Below are 26,407 nucleotides of genomic sequence, written 5' to 3' on the forward strand. Positions count from 1 at the left end.
ACTTCAGCCTCTCTTGATAACTGATAGATTATCTTGGTTCACTTGGTCCCATCTTCATCTCCAAATAAAAAACATGTGGGTTCAAAGCCCACCACAGAGTTTGAGCACCCAGTCTAGGCTGATGCTTCCATGCAGTGCTTGGGGGTTTGGGGAGTGGAGGGTGGGGGAGCTGTATTATTGAAGATATCATCCTTCTGGTGAGACCCAAAGTCTTGTCTGCCTGTTCTGGATGGTACTATTCAAGGAGGAGCAGGGAATTGTCCTGGACAACATTCCTGCCTCAGCAACACCACCAACATAAAATCGGCTGAGTATTCACCTCATTGCACTTCAAGAGTAACGTGCATTAATGCAAGTTCTTCTTTCTTCTACATTATTTTAATAAAACAATTATACAGGGTAGAAAAGATCTTCATTAAGGATAAAAACTCACTCAAACACACACACACACACAAGCACACAGACACAGACACACACACAAACAAAAACAAAACCAGCAAATCAACTGGAAGCCTCCACATAGATTTAAATCTATGCCTATAAACCCTAATACAATTGTCTAAAGGTTAACACAATTTCTAATTTCCCAAAATAAAGAGGGGTTAAAAAAAACATATGGAGCTGCTGAACACTATGAAAGATTAAACCATATTTATAAATAACCAGTACAAATTTACAGCCCAATAAAAATGGATGTGATTGTCATCTCCAGAATGTGCTTAAGTGAGTGTCTGGGAGGAGAAACAGGTGGCCAGCTGAAAAGTCCATCGGTATATCCTACTTCCCTCTGGCAAGGCATTCCCTCAGAGAGTCCTCCTGAGTGTGTCGAGTATTTTTTGCCCTTTTAATTCCAACTCTCTCCAGCTTTATTTCTTCAAGTCTAATTAAAGCTGTGGCCTGGCTGGCACCATTAGTTATCACACTGCTCTTTCACTTCTGGGACATCCGACAAATTCAACCCAGGCAGATAGAATGCAGGCCTTCTCTTCCCCTGGCTGTGAAGATCTAGTGTCAGGTGAGTCTGAACAGTCTTAACCGAATTCCCAGCGAACAAGAATCTGAAAGGGCAAGGCTTTGTACAAATGGTATTAATTCAGCAAGTCCTCTTTTGCATTGTTCCTTGTTTGTGCCCCTAAAAATATATTTTATTCATAAAATTTGTGGAAGAACGTAACAGTTCAAGTTTGACATTACATGTAGTGCAATACAGATCAGTTTATTTCAATACAATGAATGACGTGCCTCATGACGTACAGATCATATTTACAGTATACATTTACATTTCATGCACTCTCCTGTGCGTACAACCTGAGGGATTTTACAGTTTCCAGCCCCTTGGCGTATTTTGGTGGAAGTGCCTTAGACAGTAGCCTTTCCCCATCGAGTCTTTGTGGCGGCTTCCCCAAGCTTTAATGCGTCCCTCAGCATGTAGTCACAGACCTTGGAATGTGCCAGTCTGCAACACTCGGTCATCAACAATTCTTTGCACTGGAAGACCAGCAAGATTTGGGCTGACCAAAGAGTGTCTTTTACCAGGTTGATGGTTTGCATTGCTCCTTGTACTCAGTCACTCTAACCCCTGAAAGTTTTCACACGTTAAAATAACCCTGCAGCGAGATGCCAACTCCCAAATACATCACACTTAAGCGAAGATCCAACAAAAGCACAAAACTCGGATCACTTCCTTCCTGAAAGGCACAGATCGGGTCACCTTCTGCAGAGGCAAATTCAATTAAAAGGACATAAGTTTCCTTTGGAAACAACACCCAAAGAATGGCCAAGTGTTTATTTATATCATGTGAAACACCCTCTAATTGATTAATGTATGTGGCACGGCCACATCTAACTCAATGACATTTTGCAGTGAAGTAACTCAGATATTGCAGTTTAGAATATTCATTTGAGATCTTACAGCTTTATTTGTTTCGGGGTGGTGGGGGGGGTGGGGGGGGGGGGGGGGGGTGTGTGGGGGGGAGGCACATAATCCAATAGAGCTTTATGATTATGTTATCTCCCTTGCGTCATTAATTTGGTGCTTAGTGTGTACAACACATGGTCTGTGAACAGGTAAGATGATGCCCCTTCAGCTCTATATTGAAATGGATATAAGGATGTTAGGATTAGAGGGCATGTATTAGATTCAGCTGTGAAGTCACCTTTCAGCTTGTCCGTGGTTCAAGGGAACTCCAGTGAGCACCTGCTAGCTAGAAAAAGGACGTGGCATTTTTTTTTAGAAACTCTTTCATGGGATGTGGGTGTCACTGACAAGGCCAACATTTGTTACCCATCCCTAATTGCTCTTGAACTGGGTGGCTTGTTAGGACATTTCAGGGGGCTGTTAAGAGTCAACCACATTGCTGCGGGTCTGGAGTTAAATGTAGGCCAGACCAGTTGAGGATGGCAGATTTCCTTCCTCGAAGGACATTATTGAACCAGATGGATTTTTACGACAATCAATGATAGTAATGGTGACCGTGAAACTGAGACTAGCTTTTCATTTCAGATCTCCCCAAAGCACCTTTCACAACCTCAGGATGGCTCAAAGTGCTTTACAGCCAATGAAATGCTTTTAGTGTGTACTCACTGTTGTATCGTAGGAGCGCAGCAGCCAATTTCATACACGGAAAACTCCCCAAACTAGCAATGAAATAGCCGATACTCAACCATGAGAATCAGCTTGTGCAAGAGGCCAAGGTCTGCTACTGTGTAGAGAACCACGTCACAACAACAATCTGCACACCTGAGCAGACAAGAGCTGCAGAAAATTTAGCAATGCAACTTTTGTAAATGCAACATCTGTGATTCCTGGGGAGGGGGACAGACTTGCTACTTGAGGCAGGAGTTATGAGCATAATGGCTTTGTGGCCAGACTGTGAGAATGTCCCACTTCACAGGACTTGCAGTGAATTACTCAACCTAGCATCACCTGTTAGTATTTGCCCATCAGTTTTACTAAATACATCATGCAATTACCTGACAATGCAGCCTACCCTGTTGCCACAGAAATGTTTAAAAGGGACAATTGACTTCCTGGCTCGACTGAGCTTTTGTTGTTCAGACTTTTAAAAAATTCATTCAGGTGGTTTGGGCTTCGCTGGCTGGACCAGCATTTATTGCCCAACACTGTTTGCCCTTGAGGAGGTGGTGATGAGTCACTTGAACCGCTGCAGCCCCTATGGTATAGGTACACCCACAGTGCTGTTAGGGAGAGAGTTCCAGGATTTTGGTCCAGCGACAGTGAAGGAACGGTGATATATTTCCAAGTCAGGATGGTGAGTGACTTGGAGGGGTGGCGGTGTTCCCATCTATCTGCTGCTTCTTGTCCTTCTAGATGGCAGTGGTCATGGGGTTTGGAAGGTGCTGTCTAAGGAGCCTTGGTGAGTGGAGAATAATGAAGAAAAGCTACATACGATTCCCATGATAAGTGCTAACATATTCACACCATGCATTGTGGTGATTTATGTAAAACCTGTTCTGTGTTTGGATAAAAATGAAGAAAAGTACAAGAAACTTTTATTTTAATTCCCTACCCCACTCTCCCCTGAGGATGCTGCTGCCCTTTCTCGGTCCTGGGCTCCAATAGCCTTACAATTCAAGTGGCTGTTCGACATGTTTGGGTCTAGACAGTGAGCACACGCAGATCATGGCCATGGGGAAAATGATGATGCCCACTCACATTAATTTTTCAGCAAGGAGCCATTGGACAATCAGCAGGAGAGGAGCAAACTCTTGTTCATTTGTTCTTCTCACGTCCATGATATCAGCCTTGGTTTGGTGAGTCAGAAGGTGGTGGGTTCACTTCCTACTCCGGACACTTCAGCATATAATCTAGGCAGGCACTCCAGCCCAGCGCAGTACTGACCAAGCACTGGGCTGTAGCAGGTGCCACCTTTTGCATGAGATACTAAATGGAGGTCCTTTTGGATGAATGTAAAAGATCCCATGGTAGCATTGTTTGAGGAAGAGCCAGAGAATTATCCCCAGTGTCCTGGCTAATTGTAGAAAGTTTATGGCACAGAAAGAGGCCACTTGGCCCATCATGTCTGTGCTGGCCATGAAACGAGCCACCCAGCCTAATCCCACTTCCCAGCATTTGGTCCATAGCCCTGCAGGTTACAGCACTTGAGGTACATACCCAGATACCTTTTAAGTGAGTTGAGGGTTTCTACCTCTACTACCCTTTCAGACAGTGAGTTCCAGACCCCTATCACCCTCAGGATGAAAAGGTTTTTTCCTCATCTCCCCTCCAATCCTTCTTCCAATCACTTTAAATCTATGCCCCCTAGTCATTATCCTCTCTGCTAAGGTAAATAGGCCCTTCCTATCCACTCTATCCAGGCTCCTCATGATTTTGTACATCTCAAATATTTATTCCATATATGTACAATATTTGTACATCTCAAATATTTATCTCCAATATTTATTCCTCAGCTAATATCACTAAAACAAATTATCACGTCATTATTTATTTGCTGTTTGTGGGAGCCTGCTGTACAAAAGTTGGCTGCAGAATTTCCTACATTATGACCGTGACTACAATTCAGGAAAAAAAAAGCACAGTACCTCATTGGCTGTAAAGTGCTTGGGGAACATCTAAAGGCTATGAAAACTGCATATGAATGCAAGGCCTTACTGAGGCCAATCTCAACAATTTACCTTTCTGAGATAGCCAAAGAGATGGTAACTAGCATTGCCAACTGAGATTAAATGTATTCCTGGAGGTTTCATCACATGATTTGCCCCCACACTCCAGCCGTTAGTCGGCCAACACATCCATCATTGTGACGCACTGCCTTCCTAAGGAAACTGGAAAGCAAGAAGACTCATTACCCAATTGGATGATGCTTGACTGTCAGCCAAACTGCCTTCTCCCACCTCCACTCCCCCCAGTGCCCCCAAATATTCAATATTTTTACATTCGGTAAAGAGAAATCACAGAATCACAGTGCAGAAGAGGCCCTTCGGCCCATCGAGTCTGTACCAACATGTGAGAAACAGCTGACCTACCTACCTAACCCCATTCACCAGCACTTGGCCCATAGCCTTGAATGTTATGATCTGTCAAGTGCTCATCCAGGTACTTTTTAAAGGATGTGAGGCAACCCGCCTCCACCACCCTCCCAGGCAGCGCATTCCAGAGCATCACCACCATCTGGGTAAAAAAGTTCAAAGAATTTTTTTTTAAAAACACAATCTTTATTAATGCCCTGATGATTTTAAGACCATAAGACATAGGAGCAGAAATTAGGCCATTCAGCCCATCGAGTCTGCTCCGCCATTCAATCATGTCTGATAAGTTTCTCAACCCCATTCTCCCGCCTTCTCCCCGTAACCTTTGATCCCCTTACCAATCAAGAACCTTTCTATTAAGACCATAAGACATAGGAGCAGAAATTAGACCATTTGGCCTGATTTTTCTCCAGGATGGCACACGGCAATGTCCTGGAGATTGATCTTCAATTCCTGGAGGTTCCAGGCCAATCCTGGAGGGTTGGCGACCCTAGCCTGGTATCTTCCCGGGCAGCTGAAAGTGACACGAGTTCACCATTGGCTGGGCAGGTGGCTTTGTGGAACAAAGAGTTTTCTCTCCCAACTCAGGCACCAGAAGTCAGACAGTGACTGTGAGCAATTGCCAACTTATTAAATTCAATAATTAATTTCTCTCCAGTCTTCATTTTGGAGTTTACAAGTTCACTTTAAAAACATTTATTTAAATAATAGAAAATAGTACATGAAAATGAAAAAAAAACCTCGATTTGTTTAGTGAGCAGGACTAGGGCAGAGGAGGTTTATTCAGATATAGCTCACGGTGAAATAGGCAGAGAGCGTTGCAATACACGTTTCCAAAATAGTGTGCGGAACCATTCATAACCAGTCTCAATGTTAGAATCATAAAATAGATTAGTTTCCTTACTTTCCAGAGATTTTAACAAATCATCATCCAATTAAAAGTTGAGCCTGCATTTTTGTTTAATTCCTCCCCCTATCTGAGCTTGGAGAGACCCAGTGAGTCAGTCCTGCAACTGGTGGCTCTGTCACATCGCCTACATGGATATTTCTTTTTTGTTTTAAATCGATGAGATATAACTCCGCTCTTCCCGGGCCTCCTTCAATCCTTTCACTACCGCTTCGAATACGGAAAGAAATCCAGGGAGGGTTGTTTATTGCTGCTCGTTTGTGCGGTTTTTTTCCTACCTCAGGTGGGTGAGATCGAGGGACTGACCAGTCAAACCCGCAGAGCAGAGAGCGACTGTTAATATCCTCACACCTTGGGGTGTCTCACCCTCTCTCCTGAAGACAATAAAAGCTCAGAGGGTATTCCCAAAGGTGTCTCTCCCCCCCTCCCCCCATGGGCTAAATATTTCCGCCTAGTCCCATTTACACTATCCGTGGCCCCAACTATTCTAATCCGTTATCAAGCACAAAGTCAGGGACAGGTTTCTCTCCAGCACCACCCCCATCTCTCTCTCTCTCTCTTCTATTGTCATTCGAAAAAAAACAAACAAGCAATGCAGTCATTGTCTAATCCTCTTTCCGATTTTTACCTTTAAATGCGGCGCACAGCAGTCTGCTCAAAACCACACACACAAAAAAGCATTATAATCGCTGTTGGAGTATGAGGAACCCATTCTGCATCCCAAACATCCACGCAGTGCTAGGTGAACCCTTCAAACATTCTCTCTCACACACACACACGCACGCACGCATAAAATAGCTCGATAATCTTCAATAGCGCCCGTAAGGAAAACGTTGAGCGAAATGATCTTAATCAGGCTACTCAAGTTCAGCACTGGCTCCTCCTCCCCGATGCAAGGCTGCTTTCAGCTAATATGCAGATTGCAGTTTACCCCGTTAGTTTGCAAATGAATTGCAAATTCCAAATGATTCCTGCACTTGTTGAAAGATGTCAAGTGTTTAATGCAAGAGGGTCAAAATAAATTGGATTGAAGCCGTTTAGCAACCATCCAGTGTCTATGTAAATAAATCTTTTAATTAGGCTGAAATAGGAGCGTTTGCACCTCTCCTGCAATTGACCACGTTGTGACTGGCTGCTGGAGCCAAGAGATTTAACAACAGAGGGAAACTGATCGCTTTGGTCGATTGACCAAAAGTCAAAGACCCTAACCACCAGCCCCCCCACCCCCACCCCCATTTGAGAGTAATTCAGCCTTTCTCCCAAAGAAACTCCGTCCGACAATGTTCACCCCACTTTACCATCTTGATGAGTTAATTCGGTCTGTTCTTCTTAAAAAATAAAACCGATTCATCCTTTAAGTTTCATCCAAACAGTTCCCCGTCGAAAATAAGCGTCTGTTTTTTACAATAAATGGTTATGGTGTTGTTTGATGTGGTTACGTTGCTGGGGATTTTAAACTGAATGAAAATAATCGCATCTTAAATTTGAGCTCAGTGCCAATTTTCAAATTTCCTTTATTTTTCAGAAAAGAACTCACGCCATTTCAATGCTGGTGGAGGAGAGAGTTCGAGAATTGAACTTTTAGATCGTGTCTTCTGTCCCAACAGCTGCTCACTTCCATGTACCTCAAAGGTCTTGTACTGCTATCAGAGACCTTCTCCAATCTGGTGAAGAGAAATTGCCCAAAGCGCAACTTGAAGATATTGTTAAATAATAATCAGCAAAGCCAAAAGATGTTGCTAATTTTAGTCTAATTCTTACTTTTCAGCAATTATTGTGTTAATTTTCCACTGTGCTAATCTCTGCCAGTGTAGCAGAGGTGAGGCAGATGGTGTCAGCTCCTGTTTAACTAGGAGTTAACCTATGGAGGTTTTACAGAATTCATTGATTTTGTAGAAGTCTAAGGTTGTTCTCCCCATTACCTCAACTGCAGCTGGAGGATCATCAATTCAGTGAAAGATGCTCTTCGGTCTGCCAAAAACCTGCTGGTCTTCCAGTGCAAAAAGTTGTCCCTGACTGAGTGGCACTTTCCAGGGTCCAGGGCTACATGCTTGAGGGACACAGTCAAGCTTGGCACACCGCAAAGGCACTATGGGGAAAGACCAGTGCGCAAGGCCTGTCAGCCATAGTACGCCAAGGGGCTAGCAATGGTGTAGGAGCCCTTGGGATGTAAGCTTGTTCTTGGATATATATAGTTAATACCATTGTTTTGAGGTACCTCATAGTGCAACATGCTCTGTGGAAATGTATTTTGTAATGCGCTTTTAGATATTTCTTTTTGAATAAAGTATATTTTTGCAAAACGATATAGCATTTAAGACACTTAGTCTCTAATCTTTTTAAATTACATTTGATAGTCCCTCCAATGCAGGAAATATCCAGTCAGTAACTCTTTACCCTCAAAAGACTTGTAAAAACAGGTTTCATGTTCTTAATGATTTCACGGTTTGCATAATAATTTGTATGCATGCTATTTCAAAAATAACTGTCTTAGCGATCGCTAGGCATGGGTTCTCAATTACTTCATCGTCCACTTGTGTTGGTGGGAAAAACTTTTCCCTTAGAGTTGTGATTGGAGTGGTGAAGTTAGTGGAATTCCTATATTTTGTGTGTATTCACTATTGACAATGCAAAGTGATAGCATGATGTGGACTGTCCGGTCACAGAGATAGCTACACATTTCTAAGTGTCAGCCATCAGGGACAAATTGGTAGTATAATTTAGTTGTTATGACAGTGGTGCAAAGTACAGCCATTGTTTTATTATTCATTCATGGGGTGTGGACTTCACTGTCTAGGCCAGCATTTATTGCCTATTCCTAATTGCCTTTGAGAAGGTGGTAGTGACCTGCAGTCCATTGTCACCAACTATCAGCTAGACCAATCGCACTTGGGTCTCAGTGAAGCTTGATTTTTGTTCCCAAAAATAAACTTTATTCATAAAATTAATAAGATATATTACATGACTGTTCAAAGTTGACATTGCATAAAGTGCAAAGCAAATCAGTTTCATTACAATACTGTATATTACTCACTATATTTATAACATTCATCATACAGCCCAAAGGCTTTTTTTTCCTTTTGTGGGATGTGGATATTACTAGCAAGGCCAGCATTTATTACCCATCCCTAATTGCCCTTAAACCTACTGATTTGACTCAAAACGTCAACTCTTTTCTTCTCCACCGATGCTGCCAGACCTGCTGAGTTTTTCCAGGTAATTCTGTTTTTGATTTGCTGCACTATTGCAGTTAAGAGTCTGGAGTCACACATAGGCTAAACCAGGTAAGGATGGGACAGATTTCCTTCCTGGTCACCATTACTGAGACTAGTTTTTAGAATTCCAGATTTATTGATTGAATTTAAATTCCACCAGCTGCCATGGTGGGATTTGAACTCATACCCCCAGAGATTTAGTCTAGGCCACTGGATTACTAGACCAGTTATGTTACCTCTACACCATCATCTCCAGTTTTGAGCTCCTTGGTGTATTATGGCAGGAGAACCTTACACTCTGGCCTTTCACTATTGCACCTCTGTGGCAGCTGCTCCAAGCTTTAGTGCATCCCTCAGCATGTGGTCGTGGACCTTGGAATGTGCCAGTCTATAATATGCCTCCTGCTGTGCCATTATGACTCTAATTAATACTTGGGTGAAGTTGTTGAGGATAACTGAAACCTTTGGGAACTGTGTTCCAATTTAACAACAGAACCTTCAGGAGAAAGCCAAAAAAAAAAAGGAAATTCAATTGCTCATACAGTGAGAAGAATTCCAACCATAGAACACTTTCCCCACTAGAAATACTGTCTGATAAAGTGAAGGTGAGGAATTTTCTGATACAGTTTAATTGAAATGAAAAATTCAAGGAAAAATCTCACCTCTCATTAGCCGAGACTAGCTCTAGGAGTATCACAGCTGCCTATTAAACTGCAACAAAATCTCACTAATTGTGTACACGTGGCTCAATAATGGTGTAGTGTAAAAAGTTAGTACATTCAGACAGCTGGTAGCTTTCATCATGTTTCTGTCTGGCTACTGGCTTTCAGTTGCCTTTCATATTGTTGTGGCCTGCTAATTGCAAGTTGCTCCTTTTCAGTGGATAATTACTGGCTGCTTGTTGCTGTCTTGGAACCTTCCACATGTAGTATACTAAAATACCCAGCTCTGCCTCATCGCTACCTCTCTGAACCCCTCCTGTTGTCAGCCTGCGTAATCCACATCCAGTGTGAAATTTCCTCCAATTATACATTAGGGTGGGGGGGAGGTCGGAGTGCAGGTGATTGTCTTCAGCCCCCGCTACGAGCTCCATTCCCTAGTCATCGATTCCAACCCCCTTCCTGAGATTCTGTCTCTATCTTGACTTCATCATCAGGACCAATTGCTTTCACCTCTGCGGTACCTCTCATCTCTGCCCCTCTCTCAGCCTATCTGCTGCTAACTACCTCATTGTACCTCCTGTTAACTCCGGGTGTGGTTTTCCCAATGCACTTGTGGATGGACTCCCCTCTCCCACCCTCTGTAAACTTGAACTCATCCAAAACTCCGAGTTCCCTAGCCTGGCTTGCACACCATCCATGTGCTCGCTGAATTATATTGGTCCAGCAATGCCTCAATTTTTAAATTATTTTATTGTGTTCACATCCCTCAACAGCTGCCTCCTTCCTTCCTATCTCTGTCACCTCCTCTAGCCCTACAACACCCACATGCCCACCCCCAGAACGCTGTGTTCCTCCTGCCTCTTGTGCATCACTCATTTTGTTGCTGGCCATGTACCAGCAGTCTATGGATTTCCTCTCAAACCTCTTCATTTCTCCATGTCTCTATGATGCACACAAAACCTACCTGTTTGGCCATGCTTTTCATCTCCTGTCCTAACCCGTCCTCCCATGGCTGTCTCAATTTGTGTCTGATTACACTCCTGTGAAGCGCCTTTGGGCATGTTCCTACACAAGGGTGCTACACCAATGCAAGTTATTGTTGCCTTTTGCTGTCACTGTCAGGCTGCATCTTATCACCAAAAAATCAAAACGTCACAGATGTTGGAAATCCTAAATAGGAACAGAAAATGCGGAAATACTCAGCAGTTCAGGCAGCAACTGTGGAGAGAGAAACAAGAGTTAACGTTTCAGGTCGATGACCTTTAGTCTGAACTGACACTGTTGCTGTTTGCTGCCTTTCACTTTGTCATTGACTGTTGGCCATTAAGGGTCCTTGAGAGGGTGCAGAGATTTACCAGAAGGGTTCCAGAGATGAGGGACTTTAGCTACAAGGTTAGGTTGGAGAAGCTGGGGTTATTCTCCTTGGAGCAAAGGGGATTGAGGGGAGATCTGATGGAGATGCACAAAGTTGTGACAGGTTTAGATGAGGTAGACAAAGAAAAGCTGCTCCCATTAGCTGCTGGCCTAAGGAGGAGGGGAAACAGGTTTAAGGTAAGATATGCAGGGGAATGTAAGGAAGCACTCTTTTTTTTAAACACAGTAAGTGCTTATGAGCTGGAACTCGCTGCCCACAAGGCCGGTGGAAGCGGAGACGATGAGCGATTTCAAAAGGAAATTGGGGTGGGCACAGGAGGGGAATAAAATTTGCAGAGCTACGGTGGGGGGAGAGCGGGGAAGGGAAGGGGTGTGGAATGGAATGGGACTGGCTGAATGGCCTCTTCCTGTGTCCCCCCCCCCACCACCACCACCACCACCCCCCTCCCCTCGTTGATTCCTGATGGTGGTCTGTCTGGCTTTCTGCAGACTGCCCTGTTTTGGTTGCTGCCTCTCGCCCGGCTGCTTGTCAACTGAGGCTTTGGCTAGCTGGCTGGCTCCTGCCTTATCGCCTTGTTGCTGTCTGGTCCTTGTTGATGTTCCTGCCTGTGTCTGGACCGCCTGGCAGCAGTGCACACGCGCACTGCGGCCGCTTGCCGAGCAGCCAGGGTTCGCTCTGTTCTCACGACCTCTCGGCTCTCCCGTGTCATGTGGGGGCTATTCAGCCCTTGCCAAGAGCTCCGAGTACAAACTTGAAAACGCACTTTGGCCGCGAGGGAAAAACTCTGCCAATTTTTTTCTCTCTCTCTCCACACACACACACAACACACAAAACACACACACACACTGTCCCTCCAAACTCCTCTCCCGTTCTTTCTCCCCTAGAATTTAAAGAGAAATTGTCGAATTTCGCCGCCGCCGGCGGAATCGTCTTCATAAATGAGCTTTATCTTGGGGGGTTCCAGCACCTAAAAACCTCGGGGTACGTGGGCGAGAGTGAATTTAGGAACGAGCACAAAGTTTGGACGTGCGTATCTTTTAAAAACAGCCTTATTTACCTGCAATTTCCTGAGAGAATGCCCATTATTTACCACTTAACCCGAGTCACATTTTGGAATCCAAGTTTAACTATAAAGTTATAAACACTTATAGTTGTGAGTCGATGTGGCTGCACCCAAATTATGTATTAAAGGTCACTCTAGATAAAAGATTTTATTTTCCTTAAAATGGGTGGCACGTCAATTTGGAAAAAAATATATATTTGCGGTCTTATTAAGTTCTAAGGATTATTTTTCTCTTTTAAAGTGAAGGGAAAGGGGGGGGGGGGGATGCCAGTTTTGCAGGACTTTGTAAAGCGGTCGAATTACATTGGAATTGGGCTGAGTGTTCGGGGTGGTGTTTTGCAACAGGAGCCGGCCGCTGTAATTGAATCGGACTGACTTGACAGAGGGTCGGCACACGGCGCTCCTCACGCCGCTGGAGCAGGCGCACCGTCGGGGGCAATCTCAGCGCAGGAGCGCCCGTCTCTGGTCACCCAGCGCAAGGGCCCCACTCGCTAACTCGAGATCACTTTGACCGATGCGTGTGAAGACTGTGCGTTATGTGTGAGAATAATGTGCTGGACAAGGCAGATCAAACAAACAACAACCACCAACAACAACGAAAAAAAAAAATGATTGCTCTTCCCTTTTCCCCATTTAAGAATTGGGAATTTAACGTCCATGTAGCTACATTAGACCGTGTCAGTTAAAAAATGTGACCATGTCACAGACGGCTCTCTTTGCAACCTGTCTGAATCTATTTGAAATATATCTGTGGCATCTCTAATCTATTTCCACCTATCAAGACCGTGACTGTTGGCTCTTATCCGTGCGATGTTATCGAAAGTAGTTTTAGGCATTTTAATTGATCAACTTTCAAGATTTCTAGTCATATTCATAAAGGCTAATAATTTAAGTGCATAACCCTACCAGTGATTGTGCATACCTATAATCACAGTGGTGTATATGCACTTATGGATCCGGACGTCTCCATTTATGTGAACGCAATCATATAGGGGGGGGGAAATCAGGAATGATGCATTCTCCACCCCCCCCCCCCCCCAATAACTGTGTTCTCAGGTCTTATCGCCTTCCACTGCCGGGTTTCTGTAACTCTTGTAACTGCTGCCCCTCCAGTGTGGCATTCTGCTGGGAGTTATTAACCCCGCCACTACATTCCCAGGCACTTCAATGGAACTCACCGCTGCGTGCAGCCCGCTGCATATTCGATGAGACCTGCCCCCCCCCCCCCCTTGAAACTTGGCTTTAATTGCTTTTATTCAATGGTAGGGAAAGGAAGAGGGGTGGGGGGGGGGGGGGGGGGGTTTAGTGGTAAAGAAAGAAGATAAATTCCCCGCCTCTTAGTCGGCCATCTATTCTCTGGAACAATGTTCAGACATTTCCCGCCTTTTACGATTTTCTGCCTTCGTATAAACCGCATTGGTATAGGAAAGCAACGCCTTTTGTCCAAAAAAAAAAGTACATGGCAGATGGCGCTGATTTCCCCTCCAAAAATTGATTGTAGTTCCCTTTTGCGTTGCTACATTCCTGCTTCAAGACCCCCCCCCCCTAAAAAGGGACAGACCCTGCCGTAACAGTAAAGACCTAGAAATGGGGGCAACTTCACGTGAATGATTTCTTTTAAAAAAAATCTAGTGCGTGCTACGAGGGCGGGAAGTTTAAATCCACCCCCTCCCTCCGTCCCCTCCCTCCCGACTCCCTTTCTTCAAAGAAGCACCAAAGTTATCCAGAACCTGTTGGGATTCACCTCCCTTCTTTGGCAGCAGGGTTAGAAAGGGCGACAGTTGATACACATATATAAAATGTTTTATTTTCTGTAACAAAGCGAGTCAAAAAAAAGCAAGTTTACAAAAAGACTTTGGTATATGGGCACCTATATTAAAACAGGTTTCAAAATCTATTACAAGAATATTCCACCCCCCCTTCAAAAACAGTAAAATATTTCAGAAGCAGTTATATGGAAATCAAAGTATACTCTATTTACACCCAAAATAAATAAGTCTCTTATAATAATAAGTACAAATGTCCCGAACAATGGAACAGGTTTAACTGGTCAGTTCTGAGAGATTTTTGTTTTTTTTTTTAAAAAAGTCCTTTCAGGTTCACCAGGGTCTCCAGACGGACTCGGAGTTGTCCGGACCTGTGCTCACTCCCAGCGGGCTGTGACTCTGAGAAACTCCGGGGATGTTTGGCCCGAACGCCACCGATGTCATGCCCTGGACGGGCGATCCCAGCTTGGAGTTCGCGGGCCCCGCTGGCGAACTGACGGTCACCGGGAGGTTTGCATTGGCGTAGAGGGGGATGACGGAGCCGGTTGTAATCTGCCCGCTGGAGGAGGCGAAGGGCGGGTTAGGAATCAGGAAGGCGAAGTGTCCGTCCGTGGCGGGCACCAGCTGGAAGCCCCCGTAAACCTTGGGGGAGACCGCTTCAGCGGGACTCAGTTTGCAAGGCATGCTGACCCCGCCGCTGGCCGGCACTGTGGCTGGAAGCTGGACATGGAGAGGCTGACTCAGGTGGGCTCCAGGGACGGAGACGGGGTTGGCTGGAGCCTGCGAGTAATTCATGGCCACCATGTGACCCAGGCAGCTGGACAAGTGGCTCAGGAGCCGGGTGCGGACATCAGTGTTAACTCCTTCACAGGTGGAAAGGAAACGAGTCACCTCGTTCATGCACTCGTTAAATCCCGCTCTGTATTTGCCCAGGACCGTTGGATCTGCAGTTAAAGCTGCTGTATTAGAAAAAGAAACAATTAGAATATATACTGTGCAGACACACACACACACACAAACAGGTTTAATAAGAAAAAGATATTTAAATATTGTGGTTTTCACATAATTGGGGGGGGGGGGGGGGTGGAGAATCAGTTTTTGCTATCTCACTCAGCCAGCCAGTATATTTTGCTGCACTCACCGGTCATCTGTACACGTTGGAGATTTCGAAGGTGTTTCACTGTCATTTCAAGGATGTCCGCTTTCTCCAGTTTAGAATGTCTGGAACTCTGAAATGAAAAAAAAAGTTTTTGAAGCATGAACACCTGCTTACGCTACCGTTCTCGATGCTACTTCCTTAAAACATAGAAAACTGATCAGAGCTTATTTCTCCCCCCCCCCCCCCTCGCCCCCCGTCCATTTTTGCTGCAAACTTACATCTTTCTTCAGTGCATCCAGGATCAAAGTCTTAAGTTGACTCAAACTCTCGTTGATCCGCGCCCTGCGCCGTTTTTCCATGATGGGTTTGGAAGACTGGTTTTTTTTTGGGAGGGAGGGGGGAGAGGAATGAAAAAAAAAGGGAACAATTAATTTAAAATTTAAAAAAAATAAAACGCTCGACTTCTCTTTTGCGATCAACGCATTCCAAGTTCCATGGAGATCTCTCGTTAGTTAAGAGAGAGAGAGAAGAAAAAAACAGAACAAAAATTGCACTGGAGGCTTTTACCTTTCTGTTCTCACTTGCGCTTTTGGGTTTATCCGGAGTTTGCGGAGAGTTTGCTGAAGACCCAAGGGTGGGGGAAATGGAAGATTTCTCCATGGTGTCAGCTGGCATACTGAATACAACTTTTTGGACTTTTAAAAAGTTAGGAGGATTGCAATAGATTTGTATCCGGCGGGGTGGGGGGTGTTGTTGTTGACGGTGGTTTGTGGGGGGGGGGGGGGGGGGGGGAAGGGAGAGGGGGTTGGGGGTGGTGGTTGGGGGTGGGTGGAGGGGGAAAAGTTTACAACAATGCAAAAAAGAGGGTTCTGAATGCAAGTCTCTGTGTTTCTGAGCAGAGACAAGGCAGTGAAGTGAATGTATCTGCACCGCTTCTCTCCAGTGCCCGGCTCAATGTAGCAAACCTGTATTCCTGGGCACTTGTAGCAATCTCTGTATTTATAACCCGGCGGCCAATCGCAGCTCGTGTGAAACCTTCTCAAGATTCTTTCCCACACTCGCCCCAGCCAATGGCAGCGCCGGCCGCGCCGCTAATTGGCCCGCGGGGGGAAGGGAGAGGTGGGGGGGGGGGAGAGAGAGGAGGAGGAGGAGGAGGACGGCCGTCCCGTGCTCCCATTGGCCGCGGCCCCCGCGAGCTGTCAGTCACGAGCTGGCCGGCCCGAGCACGCGGCACGCGAGGTTGGGTGGGGGGGTGGTGGTGTGTGGAAGTAGTGGTGGTGGTGGCTGCTGCCCGCTGCTGCTCACTGCTGCTGCCGCCGCCGCCGCCGCCGCCGCCTTGGCAGCCAATGGGCGGCGGGCGCCCGGCGCCAGGCGCGCTGCCATTGGCCGCCGGTAGCCGGAGCTGTCAATCATCCCCGGGCTGGGCTAAATCACTGCTGACAGGTGACATCTGTCGGCGCGCGAGGCAGCCGGTGTCAGCCCCCTAAATCTCAAGCTGGAGCACGTGCCAAAGTGCTTTGCGCAAAGTTTCGCTCCCCCCCCCCCCCCCCCCCCCCCCCCACCTCTCCCTCCTCTGCAGTTTAACCATTTGTTTGCTCATTTTTTTTTTGGAGGGGGAGGGGGGAATTGCTCGTTACATTTTGCAAGCCCCTAATTTTTTTTTCCTTTGCTGTAGATCTGCGAGTGATTTGGTTCCCGCAAAACTAACCGTCCTCGTCTGCTCCACGTTTGCATCCGCCGACCGGTGGGGGTGGGGGGTGGGGGGTGGGGGGTTCATTTTATGGCGTCGCGTTTGCCGCCCGCCACGGAACCCGTCCCTTTAGAAAAAAAATAAACAAAAATGCAGAACCGATCGTCCCCGACGGCCCGGCAGGGACAGGGTGGGCCGAAGGGCCTGTGTCTGTGTTGCATCTACTACGACTCGTGTTGCTGCTGCTGCTGCTGCTGCTGCGTGAATCCGCAACATGAATTGTTGCAAGTGAAACAAGCCGCGGGGGCGGGGGCGGGAGGTTATCTGTCCGCAGTTGCAAATTGGCGTCCCGTCAAGTTAGGGAACGAATTTGTATCACCGGGAGCGGAGGGTATGGGAGATAACTCAGCAGATACCACTCCCCCCCCCCCACCGGGAGGATCTGCACAGAGAGACAGAGCAAGTTTCGGGTTTTAGGTGCAGCATCAGACCATGAGTCTGGAGAGGATTTAGATGCAATTGCTAAAGGCGCAAAACAAATCAGCTGGACGATTTCCTTCTTGCAGGAAATGCGAAAGGATGGAATGAATTGGGGGTGGGGGGGTTGGAAGCAACCGGCGATTGAATAGTTAAGAGCAGGGCTGGCTGGCTGCATTTGTGCGGGGCCTCAGGAGGAGGGGGGTGCTGCGCCTCCGCAGCCTGGGAAAACCCCGCCTCCGTCCGAGCCTGGGAGCTGGCGGCACTCCGCAGAAGAGCGGCTCTCCACCGGCGGCACGCCCCGTGTCAACAGAGGGGCCGTGTAAACCCCCGCCCCTGTGCCCTCCCCGGGTCCCCACCGCCTTTCCACCCACCCCCAGCCAGGAGCAGGGGAGCTGAGTCCGGGCAAACCTCCGGCGCGTGGCTGGCTGGCGGGCGGGCGGGCGGGCGGGCGCCTCGCTCAGCAGCCCCCGGAGGCAGCGACTCTCCAGCCAGCCAGGCAAAATGCACGGGAGGGGATGTGCAGGGAGGGACTTGCAGCGGTCAAGGCGGCGCACGCTTTTGCCAACACCGGGAACTGCAAAAGCAATTTGCAAAACATGCACAAAAAATTGAAGCTGGACAATTCCAACACTTAAAACGCAACATTTAGGCATTTTAATAAGATGCAATGTCACGTTAGAGGCTGCGTTTAGGTTTAAACAAATTGGACGAGTTGCATTCAGATACGTTCGTCATCTATAAAGCAAATGTCAAATTAATCCACTCTGAATGGTCTTGATATCCTCAAAGAATGACTGACTCATACACCTACTGCTTGCATGCATAGAAGCTTGTTTTTTTTTTCAGTTTTCAAATCCTGACCACTGAATTAAAAACTCCTCAGAAGTTTGTCAAAATGATCACTTTTCCCAGGTAGGAAGGGGCCCTCGCCGCTCCATCCTGGTTGCCTTCAATGTTTTTATTCTAACCCTATTCCCGATAGAAACAAGTTGGCGTGTGCAGCTTTAGGTGACAGAGGCAACTCGTCACCCAACTGGTGTGTTTCTACCGCTGGAGGGTTTTATATAGTGAAGATGAGGGATTTTTTAAAAAAAATCTATTATTACAACTCGGCAAAAGCCACCCATGTGTTCATAGTAAACAGAACAGTCAAGTCTCCCATCGTAAAGAAAAACAAAGGACACACAATAGTGATTTAATTTTTCTTGGCCTGGGCTCCAGCCCCATCCTGTAACTAACAGCTGTGCAAACTTTGCAAGAGAAACCTGCAATTTACGTTTGAACTTCTCCATATAATAACAGAACGTTCGAGAAATGTCAAAAAAAATTTTTTTAAAAAAATAATTAGTTTGGAAAAAAAATACAAGGCCACTTGTTTCTGCCCCCCACCACCCCCCTCCTCCTCCCCTCGCCAACCACATTTTGTTATTGCATCAATATCACCAACTGTTTAACATGTATTATGTCAGGTGAACTGCTTTTGCTGCTTCATTCTGTTTCTTTATATCAGCACAATGGTTTACGCTAAGCAGTTCAGTCATAACACGGGCTTGAAAAATAGAGGCAGCGCCACAACAAGCACTTGTCCTCATTTTAAACTCTTACTTTGCGGGCATTAATGTGCTCGCACTTTTTGCACTTCATGCCACAAACAAAATTTGGAGATGGGGGCCCCCCATGGAACCCAACTTTTTTGAAGCAAGACCTCATTTGTTTCCCCCGGCCCAAGGAAGCCCTTAGCTGCTTACAGCAGAGTTCCCCGAAGTTTTACTGCAGTACAAATATACTTTGTCTTAATATTGCAATACCCCCACTTTTCAGGGTTTCAACTAACATCTGTGTCGATATTAAACTGTTCAAATTCTGCTGTGTCGATATCAAACTGTGTTCAAATTCTGATGTTACTGATGGTTTTAACCGTGATAATTTTGTAAACACAATTTTCACTGCCGTTACTTACTGGAAATCATTAACTGAAACGCTTCCTCTCAAGAGTTTCAACTGAGGTAACTCCAATGGATGGCTGATTCAGTGCAATTCCTGTGATTATGGAAGTATGAACAGGAATTGTAGCATGATCAGCAGAGCAGAAGAGTTTTCAACAACAATAAATCTAAGTTTAGTGGGATTATGTAAGACATATACAGCAAACCCACTGATTCAAAATAAGTTCTTGCCTTTGCTTTTTTTTAAAAGCTAATTTTCGCGTTCAGTCGGTGCAAAATGGTACATGAAATGTCAAATCCGAAACTTGGAAACTAAGGACATCATAAAGGAGTGGCACTGACTTGCACCAAGTGAGCTTCCAACAGCAACCTTCATTTTTATCAAATATATTGAGTCATGTATTTTTGCCACCACTGGAGATTTTTTTTTCTCTCTCCCTCATTTTGAACCGAACCTCTCGTTTCTTTGCAGTGACTCACTTCTCAACGAAAACCCTTTGGCAACAGCTGCCTGGGCCGTCAGTTCAAGCGTTGTCCGCTAAGCGGCGCGCCTGGTACCGGGCTCAAGCGACAAAACTTTTCAAAACTTCACTCAAGTTTGTTGCCCTGATCTGTGAACTCTGAACATCAAGCTCTTTAACGCGGGATGCGTGTTAGGATCAACGCTCAAGCTTGTGCCCTTTAAATTATATTTTTAAACCACAAAATTGGGTCCCTGGGGACAGTTGAGTGCAACTGACACTTGAGTGACACTTTCACTACTGTGAAAGTGATTGTGACCTGAAACCAGAATGGAGGTTGGGGAGGCGGGGGTGGGGGGTTCAGATGACCAGAAAACAAAGCAAATTTGAGACTCCCTGGAGCAGGGAATCTGATTCCGCTCCAATGGGGGAGACAGATAGGGCCTTCACCTCCTCCTACTCGCACTCCAAATTTAGCATCACCTTAACCCACAACACCAAGATTACTTGTGGGAGCTTGCTATGCGCAAATTGGCTGCTGCGTTTCCTTCATTCTCACAGTGACAAAGTACCTCATTGGCTGTAAAGCGCTTTCGGAGGTCCTGAGGTCATGAAAGGCCCTTCATTTGGCGCAAAGCTTTGTGTCATCATATTTCTGTATTCGTTTATTTACTAACATTATTGACGTTGCTTATTGCTGATTGAAAGATGAAGCGTTTTGCAGTTGTTTGCACTGTTTTCCTATGTGTGGCTGGCGCTGCCAGTGGGAGGGTTGAACTGGGGGTGGGGGAGGGGTCCTGTGGGATATGCCACGATTTGCAGGCAATCCCACAAATATATCTTTCGAAACCACCATCTCAAAAATACATCAGTTTGTTGCCGGGGAATGCATTTTAACCAATCCTTTGAACACTAGCTAATTCAACGAATGCTGGATTTGAAGGTATTTGTTGGCCTTTACAGTGCTTAAAATGATATGTCAAGGTGTTTCCTTAGGCTATTGGACCATCACCACACAATGTGAAATTCTTTATGTGGTTTATTTAGGTGGAGCCTCTACAACAAACAACTTGCATTTGTGTAGTTCCTTTAATGTGGGTTAAAAAAAAGTCGCCCCAAGCCATGTCAAAGAGGTGTAAGGGAAAAAAAAAACCCCGTTCTTTGAGAAAGCAGATGTTCGGGAAGGTGACTGAGAGTTTGATCGAAAAGTTGGATTTTTAATAGGGTGGAGGATTGGGTGAGGGGGAGAATTTCAATGTTGGCGGTTTTAGCTGCTGAACATAACGTAAGAAATAGGAGCAGGAGTAGGCCATTCAGCCCATCGAGCCTGCTCAGCCATTCAATAAGATCATGGCTGATCTGACTGTGACCTTAACTCCACTTTCCTGTTTGCGCCCCCCCCCCCCCCACCCCCTATAACCCTCGACTCCCTTGTCAATCAAAAACCTAATTCAGCCTTGAATATATTCAATGACCCAGACTCCGCAGCTCACTTGGGAAGAGAATTGACAATCGGACCTCTGAGGGAAGAAATTCCTCCTCATCTCTGTCTTAAATGGGAGACTCCCTTATTTTGAAACTGTGCCCCCTGGTTCTGGATTCCCCCATAAGCTGAAACATCCTCTTGGCATCGACCCCCTTTCAATAAGATCACCTCTCATTCCTCTAACCTCCAATGGGTATAGGCCCAACCTGCTTAACCTTTCCTCATAAGGCAAACCCCTTCAGGAATCAGCCTAGCGAACCTTCTCTGAACCGCTTCCAACGCAAGTATGAGGCACGACCATTAATGATGAGGTTGGGGGCGGGGTGGGGAGGTGGGGAGCTGGGGTGGGGGGGGGAAGAAATGCCCTCAAAAAAATCTGGAGTCAGAGGAATGAAGGGGTGGTGAAGGAGATGGGAGGGGAGAAGGTTACAGAGATAGGAAGGGGTGAGGACACCAGGGAATTTAAGCACACGGCTGAGATTTACAAGGGGAGATGTTGGAGGACTAGGATCCAATGTAGATCAAAAAAAGGAAGAGTAATGTGTGGGTGAGACTTCGTGTGGGAACGTGACAGTATTTTAATGACATGTCATCATATTTAAATGCTGAATTAAACTTGAATAGAAAATTCCAGAGCCTTCAAACAAAAACCTGACAAGCAGCGGACTTTCGTGTTAGAATTTCACAGTGAATCTTAAAGATTTCCGAGATAAGACATGTTGGGTGGAATTTTCCTGTCCCTCCCATCGGCAGGATTTTACGGTATCACCAGCCAATGGGCCTTTGAACGGCTCGCCACATTTTCCAGCCCTGCAACCCCCTCCCACCGCGACCGGCCCACAAAATTCCGCCCGGTGTCCCTCTAAACGATCACATCAAGTTTAGTCACGTAGGTCTTCCTGTAGGTGTCAGCATCGAGCAAGTTATTGCTCAGTAATTATAAAGGAGGCAAGACTTGCATTTATCTAGCATCTTTCACATCCATAGAACATCCCAAAGTGCTTTACAGCCAATCAGCTACTTTTGAAGCGCAGTCACTGTTGTAATTTAGGAAATGTAACCAATCAATGCACAGGAAGCTCCCACAAACAGCAATGTGATAATGACCAGATAATCTGTCTTTTTCGATGATGCTGATTGAGGGATAAATATTGGCCAGGGCAACAGGAATACCTCCTCTGCTCTTCTTCAAAATAGTGCCACGGGATCATTTACATCCACCCGAGCAGGCAGGTAGGGCCCCAGTTTAACATCTCACCTGAAAGACTGCCTCAGTACTGCACAGAATCACAGAATTTTAACGGCATAGAAGGAGGCCATTCAGCTCATCATGCTTGCACTGGCTCTCCAAATGAGCATTATGACCTAGTGCCATTGCCTTGCCTTGCCCCTACACATTGTTTCTATTCAAGTAATCATCTAATGACCTCTTGACTGCCTCGATTGAACCTGCTTCCACCACACTTCCAGGCCGTGCATTCCCGACCCGAACCGCTCGCTGTGTGAAAATCTTTTTCACATTTGCTTCTTTTGCAAATCACATTAAACCTGTCGTTCATGATCCTTTTACGAGTGGGAACAGCTTCTCCCTATCCATTCTGCCCAGCCCCCTCATGACTTTGAACAGCTCTATCAAATCTCCCTTTAGCCTTCCCCTCTCCAAGAAGAACAGTCCCAACCTCTCCAATCTACCTTCGTAACTGAAGTTTCTCGCCCCCCGGAACCAAACTCCTGCACCAGAGTGTCAGCTTTCATTTCTGTGCTTAAGCCCTGGAGTGGGATTCAGGCCTGGAATCTTGTAATTCAGAGGCAAACAGGCTACCAACCAAGCCACAGCTGACATGCAAATCTAGAAGCTTGTTCTCAAAAGGAAGAGTATAATCAACACGTTAAAAAGGGCGTTTGGACAGGGTATCAGACAGGTCACGCGAATGTGCTGCATTTACTGTGGGCAGTTGCCGACTGCTAGATGCGTGTGTCAGATGCCAAGCTGCTCTGGCTGATGGGAAAATTGGGAACTTTCCCGAAGCCGTAAATGGTCCCTCAGTGCTGTGTTATCTGTGAGAATCCTCCAGAATATGGATCCCTGAAAGGTATTTACTTTTTAAAGTCTTTTTTTTTTATTAGGGATGTGGCAAGGCCAGTGTTTATTGCCCATCCCTAAAATTGCCCATATTTTCAGAGGGCACTTAAGAGTTAACTAGGGCCTGGAGTCACATGCAGGCCAGGCCACATAAGGATGGCAAGATTTCCTTCCCTAAAAGGCATTTGTGAACTAGATGAGTTTTCACAACCATCGGCCATCGTCATCAAAATTCTAATTCCAGATTTTTATTGGATTCAGATTTCACTATCTGCTGTGGTGGGATTCGAATCCAGTTCCCCAGAGGATTACTCTGGGTCTCTGGAACGCCAGTCCAATGGAAATGCCACTATCTCCTCAATCTCCACCCCCATCCTGCTCAATGGCAATAGCAGCTCAGTAAACGCGATGAGACAGCATCTTCTGGAGTGCTAAAAACAAAAAAACTGCAGATGCTGGAAATCCAAAACAAAAACAGAATTACCTGGAAAAACTCAGCAGGTCTGGCAGCATCGGCGGAGAAGAAAAGAGTTCTTTCTGTCGAAGGGTCATGAGGACTCGAAACGTCAACTGTTTTCTTCTCCGCCGATGCTGCCAGACCTGCTGAGTTTTTCCAGGTAATTCTGTTTTTGTTATCTTCTGGAGTGCGTCCACCGCACACGGCTCCTCAGGGAGGCTGCATTTGAGCAGCAACACTCTCCGTTTATATAGTGCCTTAAAGAGATATTAGGACAGGTCGCCAGAAGCCTGGCTAAAGAGATAAGTTTTAAGGTCTGCCTCAAAGGAGGAAATAGAGGTGGGGAGGATTAGGGAGGTGATTCCAGAGTTTACGGCCTTGGCAGCTCAAGGCACGGCTGGGAAAGGTGTGTGGAAGGAACCAGAGATGTGCAGAGCTGGCGGAACATCATGTTCTCGGCGCGTTGGAGGGCTCTGCGCCACCACTCCGTTCACTGTTCGTCCAGTCTAATCATAGCCTCTCCGTTTCCATTGGCTATAACATCACCTCCATGAATCCTATTGGACTGTAGTGAGCCGAAACATCAACTGTGCCCAGGAAAGACAGTTGAAAAATACTTTTGTGAGTTGTATCCTGGTACGTTCCAGGACTTTAATACATCAATATGATCTGTGTGGGATGGAGACCTGCCAGTAACATCTCTGTTTGAGATATAAAAACTTAACCACTGTCTCATTCACAATTGGCAGGCATGAGTGCAATCTTACTTTAGTAAATAAAATATGTAATTCACCCTTTTAATTTATCTCATCCTTATCTTTCTCACCTCCTCCAGCTCTACAACCCCGCTGCATTCTCAATTCCTCTGACTTAAAACCTTTATATGTTGCCCCCTCACCCTTTTTCCCACCATTGGCTTTCAGCCTTATCCAGGCACCACACTCTGTAACTCTGTCGTTAAACCCTCCTGCCTCTCCTTCAAGATGCTTCTTAAAAATCACCTGTGACTAGGCTTTTTTAATCCTTACTGATATATCCTTTCACTTGGCAAGCTTTTTTATTGTCCTGATTACACCTCCATGAAGGACTTTGGGATGGTTTGGAATGCTCAGGGTTGATCGGTGGAACGCTCCTGCTGAAGTCACAAGGTCCTGGGTTCAAGCCCTACTCCAAGAGCACAAAAATCAAGGCTGATGCTGCAGAACAGAAGGTGTGCTGCACTGTCAGAGGTTCAGTGCTGAGGGAGTGCCGCACTGTCAGAGAGTCAGTACTGAGGGAGTGCTCCACTGTAGGAGGGTCAGTACTGAGGGAGTGCTGTACTGTCGGAGGGTCAGTTCTGAGGGAGTGCTCCACTGTTGGCAGGTCAGTACTGAGGGAGTGCTGTACTGTTGGAGGGTCTGTACTGAGGGAGTGCTGCATTGTTGGAGGGTCAGTACTGAGGGAGTGCTGTACTGTCGGAGGGTCAGTTCTGAGGGAGTGCTCCACTGTTGGAAGGTCAATACTGAGGGATTGCTGTACTGTTGGAGGGTCAGTATTGAGGGAGTGCTGCATTGTTGGAGGGTCAGTACTGAGGGTGTGCTGCATTGTTGGAGGGTCAGTACTGAGGGAGTGCTGCATTGTTGGAGGGTCAGTGCTGAGGGAGTGCTGCACTGTCAGAGGGTGAGTACTGAGGGTGTGCTGCACTGTCAGACGGTGTTGCCTTTTTGCATGAGATGTTAAACTGAGGCCCCATCTGCCTAAAATAAAACCAGAAAAGTGCTGTAAGTACTCAGCAGGTCTGGCAGCATCTGTGGAGAGAGAAAGAGAGTTAATGATTTGAGTCAAATGTGACTCTTCTTCAGAACCCCATTTGCCTGTCAGGATAATCTAAAAGATCCCATGGCACAATTTCGAAGAAGAGCAGGGGAGTTCTCTCCGGTGCCCTGGCCAACATTTATCTGTCAATCAGCATCACAAATATCAGGTTATCTGGTCATTTTCACATTGCTGATTGTGGGGGTTTGCTGAGCGCAATTTGGCTACCTTGTTTTCTAGATTACAACAGTGACTGTACTTCAAAAGTACTTCTTTGTAAAGCACTTTGAGATGTGAAAAGCGCCATATAAATGCAAGTCTTTCTTATCTTTCTTTTATCTCAGGCAAATTATTGCTGCATAAAACCCATAACTGTACAACTCACCCATGGTACTGTACCCAATGTCCTATTCACTGTAACTACACAGCCATGAGTAAATCACACACAGCTAGAAGCAAATTTTGCATCCATTCTGTTCAACAGTAGTGTTTGTGGGGCAGGCGAGGAGGGGAGAGGGCAGGATATCTCAATCCAACCTCAGTCCTCTGCTGAGGGTCTTACTGCTTGGCAACTGAAGTGGACGCCCTGGCTGATTTATTTACCCTTCCCTGTCCCAGCAGCACCGACAGCAACGGCAGCTTGTACTTATGTAGCATCTTCACTGTAATAAAATGTCCCAAGGTGCTTCACAGGGGCAATTATCCAATGGAATTGGACATCGAGTCCCATTGGGGATTTTTAGTATACGTGATTAAACAGGCTTGATCAAAGAGGTAGGTTTATAGGACCGTCTTAAAGGAGGAGAGAGAGGTGGAGATATTTAGGGAGGGATTTCCAGAGCTTAGTGCCTGGGCAGCTAAAGGCACGGCCGCCAAAAGTGGAGCAAGGATAATTGGGCATGCTCATGAGGCC

At 46.1% G+C, this 26,407-nt stretch overlaps 1 protein-coding gene and 1 long non-coding RNA gene across 4 annotated transcripts; both read right to left on the reverse strand.

The window, feature by feature from the left end:
* Nucleotides 1–636: 636 nt before the first annotated feature.
* On the reverse strand, nt 637–6,684 carry LOC121288290. Of its 2 annotated transcripts, none has more exons than XR_005945355.1 (2): nt 6,546–6,684; nt 637–1,714 (listed from the first exon to the last, which is right to left on the reverse strand). It is a non-coding gene; the product is annotated as an uncharacterized LOC121288290 (long non-coding RNA). The 2 variants fall into 2 exon arrangements; XR_005945356.1 differs by lacking the exon at nt 6,546–6,684 and adding an exon at nt 5,012–5,051.
* Nucleotides 6,685–14,019: 7,335 nt separating this feature from the next.
* On the reverse strand, nt 14,020–15,864 carry her9 (hairy-related 9). 2 transcript variants are annotated; one of them, XM_041206572.1, is made up of 4 exons: nt 15,665–15,864; nt 15,376–15,471; nt 15,140–15,227; nt 14,020–14,954 (listed from the first exon to the last, which is right to left on the reverse strand). In XM_041206572.1, the coding sequence occupies exons 1-4, from the start codon at nt 15,770–15,772 to the stop codon at nt 14,332–14,334; spliced, it is 915 nt and encodes a 304-aa protein (XP_041062506.1). In that variant the 5' UTR covers nt 15,773–15,864; the 3' UTR covers nt 14,020–14,331. The 2 variants fall into 2 exon arrangements, with proteins under 2 accessions (XP_041062506.1, XP_041062505.1); XM_041206571.1 differs by having other exon boundaries at nt 14,020–14,957.
* Between the last annotated feature and the right edge of the window lie 10,543 nt (nt 15,865–26,407).

The sequence above is a fragment of the Carcharodon carcharias genome, chromosome 15, assembly GCF_017639515.1.
Source record: "Carcharodon carcharias isolate sCarCar2 chromosome 15, sCarCar2.pri, whole genome shotgun sequence".
Classification (NCBI taxonomy): Eukaryota; Metazoa; Chordata; class Chondrichthyes; order Lamniformes; family Lamnidae; genus Carcharodon; species Carcharodon carcharias.